Source organism: Salvelinus sp. IW2-2015, linkage group LG27 (assembly GCF_002910315.2).
Source record: "Salvelinus sp. IW2-2015 linkage group LG27, ASM291031v2, whole genome shotgun sequence".
In the NCBI taxonomy this organism is placed as follows: Eukaryota; Metazoa; Chordata; class Actinopteri; order Salmoniformes; family Salmonidae; genus Salvelinus; species Salvelinus sp. IW2-2015.
Genome location: NC_036867.1, coordinates 14,588,377 through 14,604,391, shown reverse-complemented (window position 1 = coordinate 14,604,391; position 16,015 = coordinate 14,588,377). Strand labels below are relative to the sequence as shown.

Sequence of the window (16,015 nt, the reverse complement as noted above, 5' to 3'; positions counted from 1 at the left end):
ATCAAGAAGCATATTAAACAGGGTGATCATTACATGGGTGCACCTTGTGCTGGGGGCAATAAAAGGCCTCTCTAAAATGGTCAGTTTTGTCAACAACCCAATGCCACACATGTCTTAAGTTTTAAGGAAATGTGCACCAGAGCTGTTACCAGATAATTYAATGTTAATTTCTCTACCATAAGCRGCCTCCAACGTCGTCGTTTAAGAGAATGTGGCAGTATGTCCAACCGGCCTCACAACCACAGACCAAGTAATCATGCCAGCCCAGGACCTCCAAAATCTGGTTTCTTCACCTGCGGGATTGTCTGAGACCAGACATCCGGACAGCTGATGAAACAGGAGTATTTCTGTGTAATAAAGCCCTTTTGTGGGGAAAAACTCCTGATTGGCTGGACCTGGCTCCCCAGGCCCACCCATGGCTGCGCCCTGCCCATTTATGGAAAAAACATACATTAGTGCATTATTTATTTTAATTGACTGATTTGAATTGATGAATTGATTGATTTCCTTATATGAATTGTAACTCAGTAAAATCGTTGAAGTATAATTTCCACTGCATCGTTCAAAAAACGCGCTACAGACAGCTCGTCGTCCTTTGTGCCTTTTTCATTAAGCCATTTGCATTAAGAGACTAATATTCCCTAACTGTTTACATCTCTTGTGAAATATTTTAGTGGGCAGACAGTGTGTGTGTCAACGGTAAAAGCGGTAATTTGATGACACTCCCTGCTAGTCGCAATTTTTTATTATATTTTATCTCCAGCAGACCCCGCGCCTGCGCTTCTTGAAACGAACTAAGCTTCACCAGACCCCGCTCCATCCCCGAGACTGCGTCCCCTCCCCTACTGTGTCTACAGTTGCCGATGTACCAGTCTACCTAATGGGGGAGTGATAGAGTAGCCGTGTGGAAGTTGAGGAGTGAACACCGCACAGATCTTCAGGAACATTATTTCAGTTTGCTTGGAGTGCACAGACTGAATCTCAGCAATGGAGAGAAAGGTAAGAGTTGTGCCCGCGGCACACTTTTTGTTGTATTGTCTTGACATCTGTTTTCTGTTTTCTGTTATACTATGTGCTCACCCTGCATAGTGAGAATAATTTATTTTCCACCATTATAGAACTCCATTCTGCGCTGCCAAGCCCACGGCACCAGAAGGCATATTGCCAGCCGGATTAGTGCGCACAGTAGTTTTCGACTGGGTCTAGTTTATTGTGTATCTGAAAATCTTTTCTTATGATGAATTGTTTAATCTACCCTTTCATTTCCATCTTTATTCCACGAAAAGCCTATGTTTATGTTATTGATTGACAATCCTACCGCATGTAACCAAGTTGAAAATATGGGTGTATGTATGCATCATCATTATACAGCAGGCCAGGCTATACAATAATTGCACCTCACCCCGCCTTAGTCTCGAAAACCCGACTATAGGCAACACAGTGACTACGTTCGGGTTTTTCAAGACTACTCACCCCTCCCTTGAACCTCCACCCCTCGCCGTTTTCAACCACTGCAGACACGGCCGGCTTGTTAACCTTGACTTGTGTGAGAAACAGACACTTGATTAGAAATAAGGTGAATGCACACTGTATCCGAATCGAGAGTAGACCGACAGACGAGACAACACTCCCATTCTCTGTTTGACGCTTGTAGAACAACAAACGTGTGAAATGACTCTCATTCACTGCTCTCTTCTGCCTATGCCCTATGGCTATGAATTAGTCTAGATGAAATTGACATGGACTTTAGCCTATTTGTTGTGTTGTATGACTACAATTCCCACTTTACATCAAGTATCCTAAAACCTATTTACATGGTAGCTACATTAATAGTTAGTTTGTAGGCTGCGTAATTATACAACACGCAAATAATTATATAATAAAGGCCGAATGCAGCCGTTTTTATACCAATATTAAATKATTTCTGGCTAACATTAAGTGCCTTGCTGTAATAGTTGTACATTAAAATTGACAAAAAATTATTTTTAACTAAACTATTTCTCAAAGCAAGAATTTAGCTAGGACTGTGAGTGGGGAAGGGAAAACTGAAAACTATCTCTGTTATTGGTTTATTAACCAATTTACTGCATGGTGATGTCACCAGGCATGCCGAAACTCCTGCCCATGCAAACCACAACAGAAGGTCCTGTATTTGCATTTTCAACCAGCACCTATCAGACTTGCCTAGTTAAATAACACTTTTCCAATGTTAGTTTCATRAGCTGTTGTACAATATGATACAAAACACAGGAAAAACAGACTACTCTGGTCCTTTAACATAAGATTTGTAAACAAACCCAAATTGTGGCTTCACACCCACTCACTATGTAATTATTGTTTTAGATTAGAATATTTAATTATTTTCATTTGCAAATGCTTGAAAGTGTGTATACCACAAACGGGCGACAGTTGTAAGTATTGAGCACTGTTTAATTATTGTAATTTCACTGTACCTAAACTGCCTTTGTGATTTTGGGGAATTTAATGTAAAGTGGGACCACAGTGGGTCAGTAAGCAGCCTTATTGAACCCACTGCTCTGAGAATTATCCCAAGCTTATTATCCAGTTTGGTTGGTGGATATATTTCTCAGCAGTAATGGTAGACCAATTTTTTGGGGTGAGACAATATACTATAACATATATTCAACCTATATTTGCAAGTGGGTCTCTTTATCCTGTTAGGYTTGTGTTGGTTTAGTGACGTAAGGGGGTGGTAGTTCGGTAGGCCTCAATGTAGGCCACAGTAGACTGGTAGGGGAGGAAGGCTCATAATAATGGCTGGAATGGAGTGAATTGGAACGGTATCAAACACATGGAAACCACATGTTTGATGTATTTGATACCATTKATTCCYTTCCCGCCATTACTATGAGCCCGCCCTCCCCAATTAAGGTGCTACCAGCTGCCTGTGATGTGGGCCTTTCCTTTGCCTGTGGCTCAGTGGTGTTTGCAGAGACAGGGACGTGTGGAATGCACTATAGCATTCTGGCCTCAGAAGCCTTCTGCATCGATGCATAGCAGGATCTCATGAAAAGGGCAGGAGCACAGAATCAAGCTCCTCTCTATATCTACTGTATTTTGGGGTCTTGGTTAGTTGTGATGTTAATACTCACTGTGAGACTAGTGCTAGGAGTAGCTGTGTGAGATGCAGTACAATTTTGGAGTGTGCAAAGCTGTCATTAATGCAAAGGGTGGCTACTTTGAAGAATCTCAAATATAAAATATATTTTGATTTGTTGAACACTTTTTTTGGTTCCATGATTCTATATGTGTTATTTCATAGTTGTGAGGTCTTTACTATTATTCTACAATGTACTATGTTCTACAAATAAAGACAAATCTTTGAATGGGTAGGTCTATCCAAACTTTTGACTGGTACTATATATGGCACTTTCACTTGGTCTTTTAGCAAAACACTGTCAACTAGATCTGTGGCTCTGCATGTAGTGGTGGCATTTGTATGTGTCCTATTTTGCTGCAAAGCATGTAAGTTAGAGGGCAATTTTTTAAAAGCTTTATAATTCACTATCCTAACATATTATGTGTTTATTAGAAACAACTGCTGTGGTCGTGATGAAGTTTTCAATCCAATGCATTTTGGCGATATGTATGCTCGGCATTCCATTCTTCCCTTGTGCTTAGATTCCATCAAGACAAAAAACAACATTGGATTTCCATGCTTTAACCCGGTTGGAATGTGTGGCTTCTGTACTGTCCGTAGTGCAGAGTCAGCATTTCACCTTGCAATGTGTGAACTTACTGTGGAGCTGCTGAAAGGTTTTCAATGGAAAATTAGTTGCAACGGCTAATGTGGCCTAAGAGGGGGAGGGCAAAAACCTGACACCAACGCAGCAGCGTAAAGCACAAACTTTTGAAAGATGATTTAAGTTTGGTTTACGTGTTGTCTATGTACAGAAGAGGCGTGGAAGTTGTGGCGTGTGATGTCCCTGTATAGGCTAGACATGACCCATGAGTCAGCAGCAGTCATTGGTACAGACCAGTTTGTGGGCAGATCTTTTTTTTCATCCACCTAATGTTTAAGCTAAGGGCTGTGAGTAGGGTAAACTGATCCTAGATCGGTAGTTAGGGGCAGCCTCTACCTCGAGCCCTGAGAGAGGGAGTCAGATCCACCCTGCTACACCCTGTTAAAAGTCTGCAGAGAGAGATAAAGTCCCATTTGTATGCATGGGACTGTCACACCTCAAGAGGCCTGATGGAGTAGCTGCTCTTTTTTCACTGCACTGGATGCTTGAACATTAATAGAATCCCTCTACATCTCCCTCTCGCTCCTTCCCTCTTTCTTTCCATCTCTCCCTCCCTCCCTCTCTCCCTCTGTTCTGCTGAATCTAGAATACCGGTAGACAGATGACCCATCATTCCAACAAGAGAGATGGAGGATGAAAGTTTTGGTCGAGGGCCCATAGTTTTATTTTAGCTCATGACTAATAGTTTGGCTTCACAGCAGAACTTCTTCAGAACATGGCTTATGCTGTACTTGAATGGAAGTACAGTATTGGTAATATCTTGACCCACTTTCTGTCATCCGGTTCAAGGCATTTCAGATTCTGCAATGACCTTGGATAACATGGGTCTAGGTGCCTTTGCAAGTCTTTGAAGCTTTGCCATAGGCCCTCAGTTAAAACTTGGACACATTTGGACCCGTCTCCCCAAATATTAGGTCACCCTATTGAATGGTCCATGGCTTTTGTGTTTAGGATTACTTGCAGGGAGAACTGGACAATGAGCACTTCCTTATTTGGCTGGCAAGGAAAGCCCTGGACATATGAAAGTAGGGCCAAGCTTTTGTTACCTAGGAAACGAGCTACAGTATTGGCTTGGTAGACTTGGACTTGATAAGAAATGCTAAACTCACTGAAAGTTTGAATGTACAGAAAAAAAGAACATGCTAGAATAGTGTGCAAGTCAACGTTATACAATACAGCAGGGAGACTGTAGCTTGTTGGGTCTTTCCACCAATTAGGTGCCTTTCGAGAAGTGTAACCTAATTTTAACATTCTGTCATAAAGAGCAGAATCTCAAGAGGTTAAATACAAAAATGACAATAGTAAGTGCCTATTAAGTGAAAAAAGGTTAACTAACATGGTTGATAATACATTTTTCAATCAACCATAAATCCCCTTGTGACAGGGTGAATGGAAGTTTGTTGTGTGCAACAGGGAGTGGCAATTGATTGCAAAAAATGCGATTGTTAAAGCATTTCTTTCCTGTCTATCTAACACAGGATTGACGTGTTATCGACCTGCTCAGTTTTCCACCACAAAACACCAGCAAATGGCCAAAAAGAGTAAAACCAGCTCAACTGCATTTACTCTATGATTTTACTATTAGATGTTCCAATGTTTCATTTAACAAAAATATTTTTAAAAGGAAGTCTTACCGCACGGGATTAAGTGGGTTAAAATCTTCCTAGAAGTGACAAAAGGTTGATGGAGGGACGTGTCAAACTACTGAATTTTGGCACTTTAGCAAGCCTTTATGAATATAACAACTCGGATTTATTGAATTATCCATGTGGTCAATATTAAAGGGCACTAAATTTAATATAACTTGCTTTTCAAATCCAATATTGGTACACAAATTTGATGCAAAAGGCACTTTTTTCATGAAACGACCCGGCTCCCATATACTGTATGTGGTATTTCTTTTAATTTTTGTCATTTTAGCAGACGCTCTTATCCAGAGCAATTTACAGGAGCAATTAAGGTGAAGTGCCTTGCTCAAGGGCACATTGACAGATCTTTTCACCTAGTTGGCTCGGGGATTCAAACATTTTGGCTACTGGCCCAACGCTCTCAAGAGCAGGGCTACCGCACACATAGTTATCTTAGACAACCCTGATGCTACGGCCCGAAGACATGAATAAGTACAAGAAGGCCCGCTATGACCTCCGCAGAGTCATCAAACGAGCAAGAGGACAATGTAGGAATAAGGTGGAATCATATTACACCGGCTCCAACACCCGTCACATGTGGCAGGGGCTACAGTCCATTACGGATTACAAAGGAAGACCCAACCGTGAGCTGCCCAACAATGCCTCTCTACCAGACGAACTCGATGCCTTTTATGCACGCTTTGACAACAACAACATTGAGCCGGGTGTGAGGGCCTTCACCGACGCAGAGGACTGGGTGATCTCACGTCAGCCTCGGAAAGCGAGAAGGGTCTTTAATCAGGTCAACACCCGCAAGGCCGCGGGTCCCGATGGTATTCCAGGGTGCGTTCTCAGAGCATGCACAGAACAGCTGGCAGGCATATGCACGCTAATTTTCAACATCTCCTTGTCCCAGTCTGTAATCCTCACATGTTTTAAGATGACCACCATCATTCCTGTTCCTAAGAACTCTAAGGCTTCCTGACACTATGATTACCGCCCTGTAGCACTCACTTCTGTAATCACGAAGTGCTTTGAGAGGCTGGTTATGGAAGTCTCTCAAACAGAATGCTGTTCATTGACTACAGCTCAGCGTTCAACACCATTCTCCCCTCCAAGCTTGTCACCAAGCTTAGGACTCTGGGTCTGAACACCTTCCTCTGCAACTGGATTCTGGACTTCCTGACGGGCCGAAACCAGGTGCTGGGGATAGGCAACATCACCTCCACCACGCTGACCCTTTAACACAGGGGCCCCACAGGGTGTGTGCTTAGTCCCCTCCTGTACTCCCTGTTCACCCACGACTGCGTGGCCACGCACGACTCCAACACCATTATCAAGTTTGCTGATAACACGACTGTGGTAGGCCTGATCGCCGGCGACGATGAGTCAGCCTGTAGGGAGGAGGTCAATGACCTGGCAGTGTGGTGTCGGAACAACAACCTCTCCCTCAACGTCAGCAAGACCAAGGAGCTGATCGTGGACTACAGGAAACGGGCCATAGACTATTATCTCTGCTGCCGCACGGCAATAGGTACCGGTTCATCAAGTCTGACACCAGCAGCCTCTTGAACAGCTTCTATCCCCACGCAATACAACTGATAAATAGCTAACAAAATAGCTACACGGACCGAGTTTACCTTGTCTCTTTGCACATTCACAGGCAGTGGTGGAAAAAGTACTAAATTCTCATARTTGAGTAAAAGTAAAGATACCTTAATAGAAAATGACTAAAGTAAAAGTATTTCTCTAAAAGTAAGTCTGAAAGTATTTCGTTTTAAATATACTTAAGTATCAAAAGTAAATGTAATTGCTAAAATATACTTAAGTATCAAAAGTAGAAGTAAAAGTATGAATATTTAAAAATTCCTTATATTAAGCAAACCAGACGGCACCATTTCTTGTTTTTGAAATGTACGAATAGCCAGGGTCACACTCCAACACTCAGACATAATTTAAAAACAAAGCATTTGTGTTTAGTGAGACTGCCAGATCAGAGGCAGTAGAGATGACCAGGGGTGTTCTCTTGATAAGGGTGCATTAAAAATGTAACGAGTACTTTTGGGTGTCAGTAATGTATGGAGTAAAAAAGTACAGAATTTTCTTTAGGAATGTAGTGAAGTAAAAGTTGTCAAATATGAATAATAAAGTAAAGTACAGATACCCCCCAAAATAACTTAAAACCTCTTAAGGATCAGCCCTTTTTTAAAAAAGTTTTCGGCTAAAATGACATACCCAAATCTAACTGCCCGTGGCTCAGGCATTGAAGCAAGGATATGCATGTTCTTGATACCATTTGAAAGGAAAAACTTTCATGTGAAATGAATGTAGGAGAAAATAACACATTCGAACTGGTAAAAGAAAATACAAAGAAAAAACCAACCGTTTAAATATATATTTTTTTTTTAAATGCAAGAGAAAAGTCACCACACAGTCAGCTAGGAAGCTGGAGGTAATTTAGATGGTGTCCACAAGAGGGCAACAGTGTATGTGCAAAGTTTCAGACTTATAATGTCAAGAATGAGCAAGCTACATGTATGAAATCACCCAGGTGTCCTTCATGATTTGCCCAAATGTACCCAAGTGGCCAAATTGATACATTTTCAAGAACATAACTATAGAAAACATACAAAAATGCTATGCTAATAAAAAAAAAAAGTTTACACACCCCCAGGAATGTCATACATTATGGATCGTTAGCCTCCCTACATAAAATGTACTAACAGGAAACGCGACAAGAATGCTGATCCAATGTCTCCACAGAAGTGAAATATTTAAGATAAGGGCCAAGTTAGCAGCCAACACTGATCTAATGTCATAAGTGAACACACCACAAACCACACACAAAGTTTAAAAAATATATATTAAAAAATGTACACACTATTTACAATTACAGTATTTAGAACACAAGGTTGTGCTGCTGGCCCCAAGTCTCTTTCTGCTGTAAAGCACTTACCATCCTCTACTTGTAGGCTGGCTGGGTATTCACACCTCTAGATGGCCTGGCGGGGGTTTGTTGTGGAGCCAGAGAGCACAGCAATCAGACTAAGTGGGGGGATGAAGGACTTGAATGTGGTCTCTTTGAAGTCGGTCTTTACCACTATTGAAGTTTTTTTTTATCAGTAAGAACTCAAGTTTATTACTTGTTTTATAGAACCTTTATTTTAGTAATACATCAAATAAACAACACATCTATAAATTGGAGAACACTGTGGGGAAATGTGTGTGTACAAATTTATATATATTTTTTAATTAACCGTTATTTAACTAGGCAAGTCAGTTAAGAACAAATTCTTATTTTCAACGACGGCCTAGGAACAGTGGGTTAACTGCCTTGTTGATGATACGATACGATAGAAAATAGTAGCAATCTGTATTTTCGAAAGCAGTCTCGTTCATATTTCACAACCTCCGCTGGCTTTTGGAGTTGGCCGTACACGATAGAGCAAAAAATGATAGGCCTAGACTTGATTTATTGCATGTTTCTGGTCAGTGATAGATGAGCAAACAAATAAATGAGCTACCACCTCCATGTACTTATTTGCCCAGCCAGAGACCAATTAACCTTTACAGAAGCGATTCAGTGACACAAAATCACATTAACTGATTATCACAGGCTTTTGGTAGGGAGTAGGCTACTAAGCGAGAGACGAGTAAAACAATCCACTTGTTAAGCTACATAACATGCAACATATTCTAATTAGTGCTAATAGAGCCAACTTGACTGAAGAGGATGAGCAGCACTCACCTCAACTTAGTTAACATATAACGATTGGATAACTTTGGGAGTTTCAGTAAGGACAATACCTGTCGAGTGTAATGCGTGCCAATGCCTCTTCAGCATTACGGCTATGCAGACTGCCGTTTTTGTGTGTAGGCTATACTTTTTCAAAATGACAAGGACACGTTTGTCGGACAACAACAATCGAATGTTCATTAATGTTCATGATTTAATGGGTGCCAAAGCCGGTAAGATGAAAGGGTACGTTTATACTGAGGGGTTGGCTGGACTTTTAAACGCGTTACTGCAATGATGACTGTGTTGGTTGGCGGAAATAAAAGTACAGGCTTTGTTGCCGGAAATACCTTTCAGATAAAAKAWTTTTTTTAAGTAAGCAAAAAAGTTGCCGGGATGCTAAAGTTGCCGGGTTTTCTGTCTGAGACAGCCTGTCTGGGTTCACCAAGGCTGACCTATTTAAATCAAACGCTCAGTACTGCGCCTCCGCCATGTCCGCCAGAGCCATGCATCCAGAACGAGTGTGCAGCCAGACAGTGTGCAGTGCAGCCGAGTTGCAAATTAAAACCATCCAGATATGGCCAGCAGCAGCTGCATGGATTGATGCCGGCGGTAAGGGTGATTTGTAATTTGGTTTGAGTTATGTTGATGGTGGGTGTGGTATTTGTCACATCTTTTCTGAGGCCAACCAGCACCGACGGAATGCAGTTTCTGTACAGTACACTCTCATAAAAATAGCTAATTAGTACCAGAAAAGGGTTCTTCATTTTGTCCCTGTAGGCCGTAGGGCAGTGGTCACATATATACATTTACTTTGTTTACAATGTTAAGTTTTATATTTTGGGTTCCGATGGGGTACGTCAGTTGAACATAGCTAACGCGGCATTTATTTTTAAGTTATATTCTTCAAGAATCAATGGGTATAAATCAATTTATGTATCCAAAAATGGAGGTAGCAACTGCTGATTTCCCCTTTAATGAGAATGCGGTGGCCATCTTGGCCCAACTTCGAGCCGGAATGGCAGAAACTGAACAAAGCCATTGGGAAAAAGAATGGAAAAGAGATAACGGGGAAACTTAACTTACTCCCCTCCGTCCCGTGCCCCTTCATCCAAAGTACCTGAACACAGACCCTCTTTGCAAACAGCTCTTACAAAGTCACCAGAAGCAACAAAAAATCAATGGGCTGGATACCTTTTCTGAGTCAAAATGCAAGCCGAGATCTACCGCTCAGAATTGTTTTCAACTTGACTTAAAAAACAAATCTATGCAACATTAACCTATTAAAACAGTACTATAGCAATGATGTTTGTGCAGTTGGCTATAGGACCAATACATTATCGCTGCATTATGGCTTTGCTTGAATTGCCCTGCCAATGCATTGTTTTCCGGATCATTAAATCAAAAATATAATAATAATCAGAAAAGATCAGTGAAAGTACAGTAAGTTACTAGCAGTTACTGGGAATTTTACAATAACTACCAGGCAACTAACTGCCATTAAGTTACTGTGAAATGCACAGTAACCTCTTAAAACTGAATATCTTTATTGTCACATGTTCTTACAAAGATTGCAGAACTGACTGTGTTAAAAGAGGTGCTCAACCTTTGACAAGATCAACCACTCAAACTGGTACAACACTTCCACTGACGGTTGGAACAAATACACAAAATTCAGTAGCTTGTTATTGTTTACCATACTTTCACTGCAACCAGTAGCCTACCTTACAGAAAAATCACATGATTTCACATGAAATTTCAAATGTGAAATCATGTGTTTTTGGAACACTTCACATGTGACCACGTTTTCACGTGTAGTTTCATGTTGTCACATGTTATTACATTAACTTCACATAAGTACCATAAGGGCTGTAGAGTACCATCAAATTACAGGAACGTTTTAACAGTGTAGCATTTCATGGCATAAAGGAAAACATGGTGTAGAGGGAAAGAACAAGATGGTTCTWKACAACCATCACAGCAGTAAATAACCCTTCTGATATGCTAAATAAAATGGTTACACATCATGCTCACCCCTGACCATAGAACCCATCAATAACCTTTTTTTGAGAGTGTACCTTTTGATGTAATAGTCCATACTGTCAGACTCAGACGGTGCATGTTGAGCAACAATAGGTTTTGCAGCATTTTAATGAGCATCTTTGGGTCTCAAGCACATGCAGCATCAGATCTGGATTGGGGAACCAACGTCAGTCCTGTCTGACCCGTTTGTTTCCAGTTCATTTCACCCCATTTCCTCCCCAATGTCCCATTTTGGCATGGTGAATTAACCCAGATACTTTAATCATAGAATCAATCAGTTTATTTCGTATACCTTACACTGATGTTGTCTCTCTTCAGTTTTTCTAGATGTGGGTTATTTGGTAACCCAGTGCTGTGTAAATATTGGACAGAACACACGCTGACCCAGCCATTTGGGTTCCGTGAATAACCCAACATGTTGGGATTATCCAAACAGGTTAATTTAACCATCAATTGGGTTTTTATTCACTTTCAGGCTGGGTCTTTTTTAATGTAATCCATAGGTTATTTTCAGGAGGTGGGGCTTATTAGGGGTGTGGCTTCTGTTATTTTTGGCCACCCGTGAAAGTAAATGTAATTCCTGTTGATCATGTTATGTTTGTATACTACAAATTTCTACTTTCCTTTAATATTTTGTCACATTACATATTCTACTACAATATGTAAATAATAATGTTATTTAAAAAATTACAAGGTGATTACTATCCCAACATTGGGATAAGCATAGGCTCTTAACTCATACACTTTTGTAAGCCTCATTAAACTACAAAAGTGTTCAACCTTAACAGTTGATAACAATACAACAGAACAGATGTGCTGGAATGACATTAACTCTCACGGGAGCCCCAAAAACATCCTGAAAGCCATGCCCCAACTAAGCCACTCCTCCAGTCTTCTGATCTGACCCACTGTGTCATGCATCAACAACCCAACCTTGCTCTTTTTAAAGAAAACAACCCAACTAAGTGACTCAATACCTACAACCCAGCAGTTGGGTCATCCAAACACAGCAGTTTTTTGGAGTGTATCCTGGACTGGGAACAGTCTGATAAAAGGCCTCCTTCTGAACCTGGGTTGCATCCCAAATAGCACCCTATTCCCTACATAGTGCACTACTTTTGACCAGAGCCCAATGGGAATAGGCTTCCATTGGGACTCACCCCTGTCCTTGTTCTGTCTGCTCCCTCCTCCATCCAGCCTGGGCAGAATGGTGCTGAAGGATCAGGGCTAATGGGCTGCATAGCTATATGCAGACTAGGCTACAGTACAGAGGGGGAGGGGAGACTTTCTGTAGCGAGAGGAGAGGGTTGCCAGTGTATATTCAGAATATTCCCAATACCATTTTTCTTAGATTAGACACCTGGCTGGGTCTGGTACGTTCATGATGGCTGACTGTCTATGATTCTGCATTTTCACTGTGGATCAGTGTACTGTACTGGGCTAACCCAGCAACACAGTGCTGCTCTGAGGTCCTGTAGGGGAGGGGTGGGACTGGACTGTACGGTTGCGTCCCATGGGACCTGGTCAAAAGTAGGGCACAATATAGGAATGGGATGCACCCGACTTCTGAACTTTAGCCACGTCTCCTTCTATAGCTACTGTAGCTCTCCACTATGGGCTTTACCCTGGCCTATGCAGATCCAGATATGCGGTTTCGCTCAACACCCATCAAGTTTTGGCTTGAAGTAGTTTACATTGGCACTAAACCAGCAGCTACTGTAGCAGTTAAAATAAAGCGACTGAAATATTTTCACATTGTCCCAGTTTCTCATTGGCTCCGGTTTAAGTCCCTACCTGTAACGGAAAGGTAGGACAAGTGGTTGCTATGGTGACAGCAAACAGGAAATGCCCTCAGGTATTGTCCAGAAGCCTTCCTGCAGTGTGTTGAGTGTTGGTGCCCGCCTAAGGCTGCAAGGAAACTCAGCTCATTGTGAGGCTGCGGACAGAGTCTCCATCCACTCTCACAATGTTCCCTTTCAGTGCAAGGGGGCAACTGCCAAGGAGCTCAACCGTAAATGCTCTCTGGATAAAGATGCTTTGTTCCAAATAACTCCCGTGGCAACCAAGGTCTTATTCTAAACTAGTCCCAAATCTGTAATATGTCAGGTCCTGAAACCACCCCAGGAATGATGATTTGCTGGACTTTTATACTGGGTATCAATGCATGCAATCATTCACCTGTTAATAGTATTAGGCTTATGCTAACTCTGCATAGAATGATACTTTTTTCTGCATGTCATCAAGCTTTTTTCCTAATGGAGTTTGATAATATACACTGCTCAAAAAAATAAAGGGAACACTTAAACAACACAATGTAACTCCAAGTCAATCACACTTCTGTGAAATCAAACTTGTCCCACTTAGGAAGCAACACTGATTGACAATAAATTTCACATGCTGTTGTGCAAATGGAATAGACAAAAGGTGGAAATTATAGGCAATTACCAAGACACCCCCAAAAAAGGAGTGATTCTGCAGGTGGTGACCACAGACCACTTCTCAGTTCCTATGCTTCCTGGCTGATGTTTTGGTCACTTTTGAATGCTGGCGGTGCTCTCACTCTAGTGGTAGCATGAGACGGAGTCTACAACCCACACAAGTGGCTCAGGTAGTGCAGTTCATCCAGGATGGCACATCAATGCGAGCTGTGCAAAAAGGTTTGCTGTGTCTGTCAGCGTAGTGTCCAGAGCATGGAGGCGCTACCAGGAGACAGGCCGTACATCAGGAGACGTGGAGGAGGCCGTAGGAGGGCAACAACTCAGCAGCAGGACCGCTACCTCCGCCTTTGTGCAAGGAGGTGCACTGCCAGAGCCCTGCAAAATGACCTCCAGCAGGCCACAAATGTGATGTGTCAGCATATGGTCTCACAAGGTCTGAGGTCTGAGGATCTCATCTCGGTACCTAATGGCAGTCAGGCTACCTCTGGCGAGCACATGGAGGGCTGTGCGGCCCCACAAAGAAATGCCACCCCACACCATGACTGACCCATCACCAAACCGGTCATGCTGGAGGATGTTGCAGCAGCAGAACGTTCTCCACGGCGTCTCCAGACTCTGTCACGTCTGTCACATGTGCTCATGTGCTCAGTGTGAACCTGCTTTCATCTGTGAAGAGCACAGGGCGCCAGTGGCGAATTTGCCAATCTTGGTGTTCTCCGGCAAATGCCAAACGTCTGCACGGTGTTGGGCTGTAAGCACAACCCCCACCTGTGGACGTCGGGCCCTCATACCACCTCCATGGAGTCTGTTTATGACCGTTTGAGCAGACACATGCAACTTTGTGGCCTGCTGGAGGTCATTTTGCAGGGCTCTGGAAGTGCAACTCCTTGCACAAAGGCGGAGGTAGCGGTCCTGCTGCTGAGTTGTTGCCCTCCTACGGCCTCCTCCACGTCTCCTGATGTACTGGCCTGTCTCCTGGTAGCGCCTCCATGCTCTGGACACTACGCTGACAGACACAGCAAACCTTTTTGCCACAGCTCGCATTGATGTGCCATCCTGGATGAACTGCACTACCTGAGCCACTTGTGTGGGTTGTAGACTCCGTCTCATGCTACCACTAGAGTGAGAGCACCGCCAGCATTCAAAAGTGACCAAAACATCAGCCAGGAAGCATAGGAACTGAGAAGTGGTCTGTGGTCACCACCTGCAGAATCACTCCTTTTTTGGGGGTGTCTTGGTAATTGCCTATAATTTCCACCTTTTGTCTATTCCATTTGCACAACAGCATGTGAAATTTATTGTCAATCAGTGTTGCTTCCTAAGTGGACAGTTTGATTTCACAGAAGTGTGATTGACTTGGAGTTACATTGTGTTGTTTAAGTGTTCCCTTTATTTTTTTGAGCAGTGTATATTCTATTACTATCCTACAACCTATGACTACTTTATGCTAATATATAATATTCTATTACTATGCAAGTATTTTCTGTGCGACATGAATTCTAGTTTGTACCAGTCTGACTATTACAAATCTGCTGCTAGACTTTATTCCATACACTTCTTCCTGTCCCCTCGGTCAGTTCCCCCTCTCGCACCCCAACTGTGACAATAACATGAAGGAGTTTGTGTGTACTCTAACATTCTGTGTATGTGAAGGGAGCACCATACTTTAAAACAAGTGTCAGCACTTTCTGGAAGACATCTTTTATGTTCCCCCTATTTCTCCCTTAATGACACCTTTTCTCTCTTTCTCCTTTCCTTCTTGTTGCCTTTCTCTAGTGAATGTAGACAAAGCGGGTGTATTGAGAGACTGGCTCTGGCCAGACTGTGTATGGATTTTTCCCGTTTCTTTGATCAGTTTATTGTTACAGTGCTACAACGGCACTTTGAGCAGCGCTGTCAAGTAAAATCAGTCGTTATTCAGCGAGTTGGCATTGGCGTCTCGGAATCACATTTAGTTTGTGGCTGCATACTGGAAGCCATGACTTTTATAGTTGTGAATAGATTTGGAACAATTTAATTCTAGCCTGTTCAATTTGGAATATTTATCCACCAGATTTATCCGCCTGTTGGATATGTTCTATGTTTAGACTGGGATTTTGACAATGTCGTCATTGATGACCCCTCGCAGTATAACTAATGGCGATTAATTGATTAAACTGTGCTGCAGTATGCTCAACATGGTCTTCTGTGTGCTCAGTGTCTCTCGCTAGTGTTTACACAAGAATAGAGTGGTGAGGAAACCGTGTCCGGAAGCGACTTCACCATTCATTTTCTGGAATCAAGTTCTCAAACATCGTTTTAAGCTTTGTTTTAATATTGACAGTTGCAGCTGATTTCAGGATTGTAATATTGATTCGCTCTCCTTATATATATGTGTCATTCTTATGTATTCGTTGCAGTCTCTGA

The 16,015-nt window shown here is 42.2% G+C and overlaps 1 protein-coding gene across 1 annotated transcript in view; it reads left to right on the top strand.

Moving 5' to 3' along the window:
* The first annotated feature begins 751 nt into the window (after positions 1-751).
* smarcd3b (SWI/SNF related BAF chromatin remodeling complex subunit D3b) overlaps positions 752-16,015 on the top strand; it is a 56,238-nt gene continuing 40,974 nt past the window's right edge. The window contains exon 1 of the mRNA XM_023972831.2: positions 752-999. Within this exon, the coding sequence (XP_023828599.1) occupies positions 988-999 (12 nt within the window). The 5' untranslated portion in view covers positions 752-987. The remainder of the gene's footprint in view (positions 1,000-16,015) is intronic.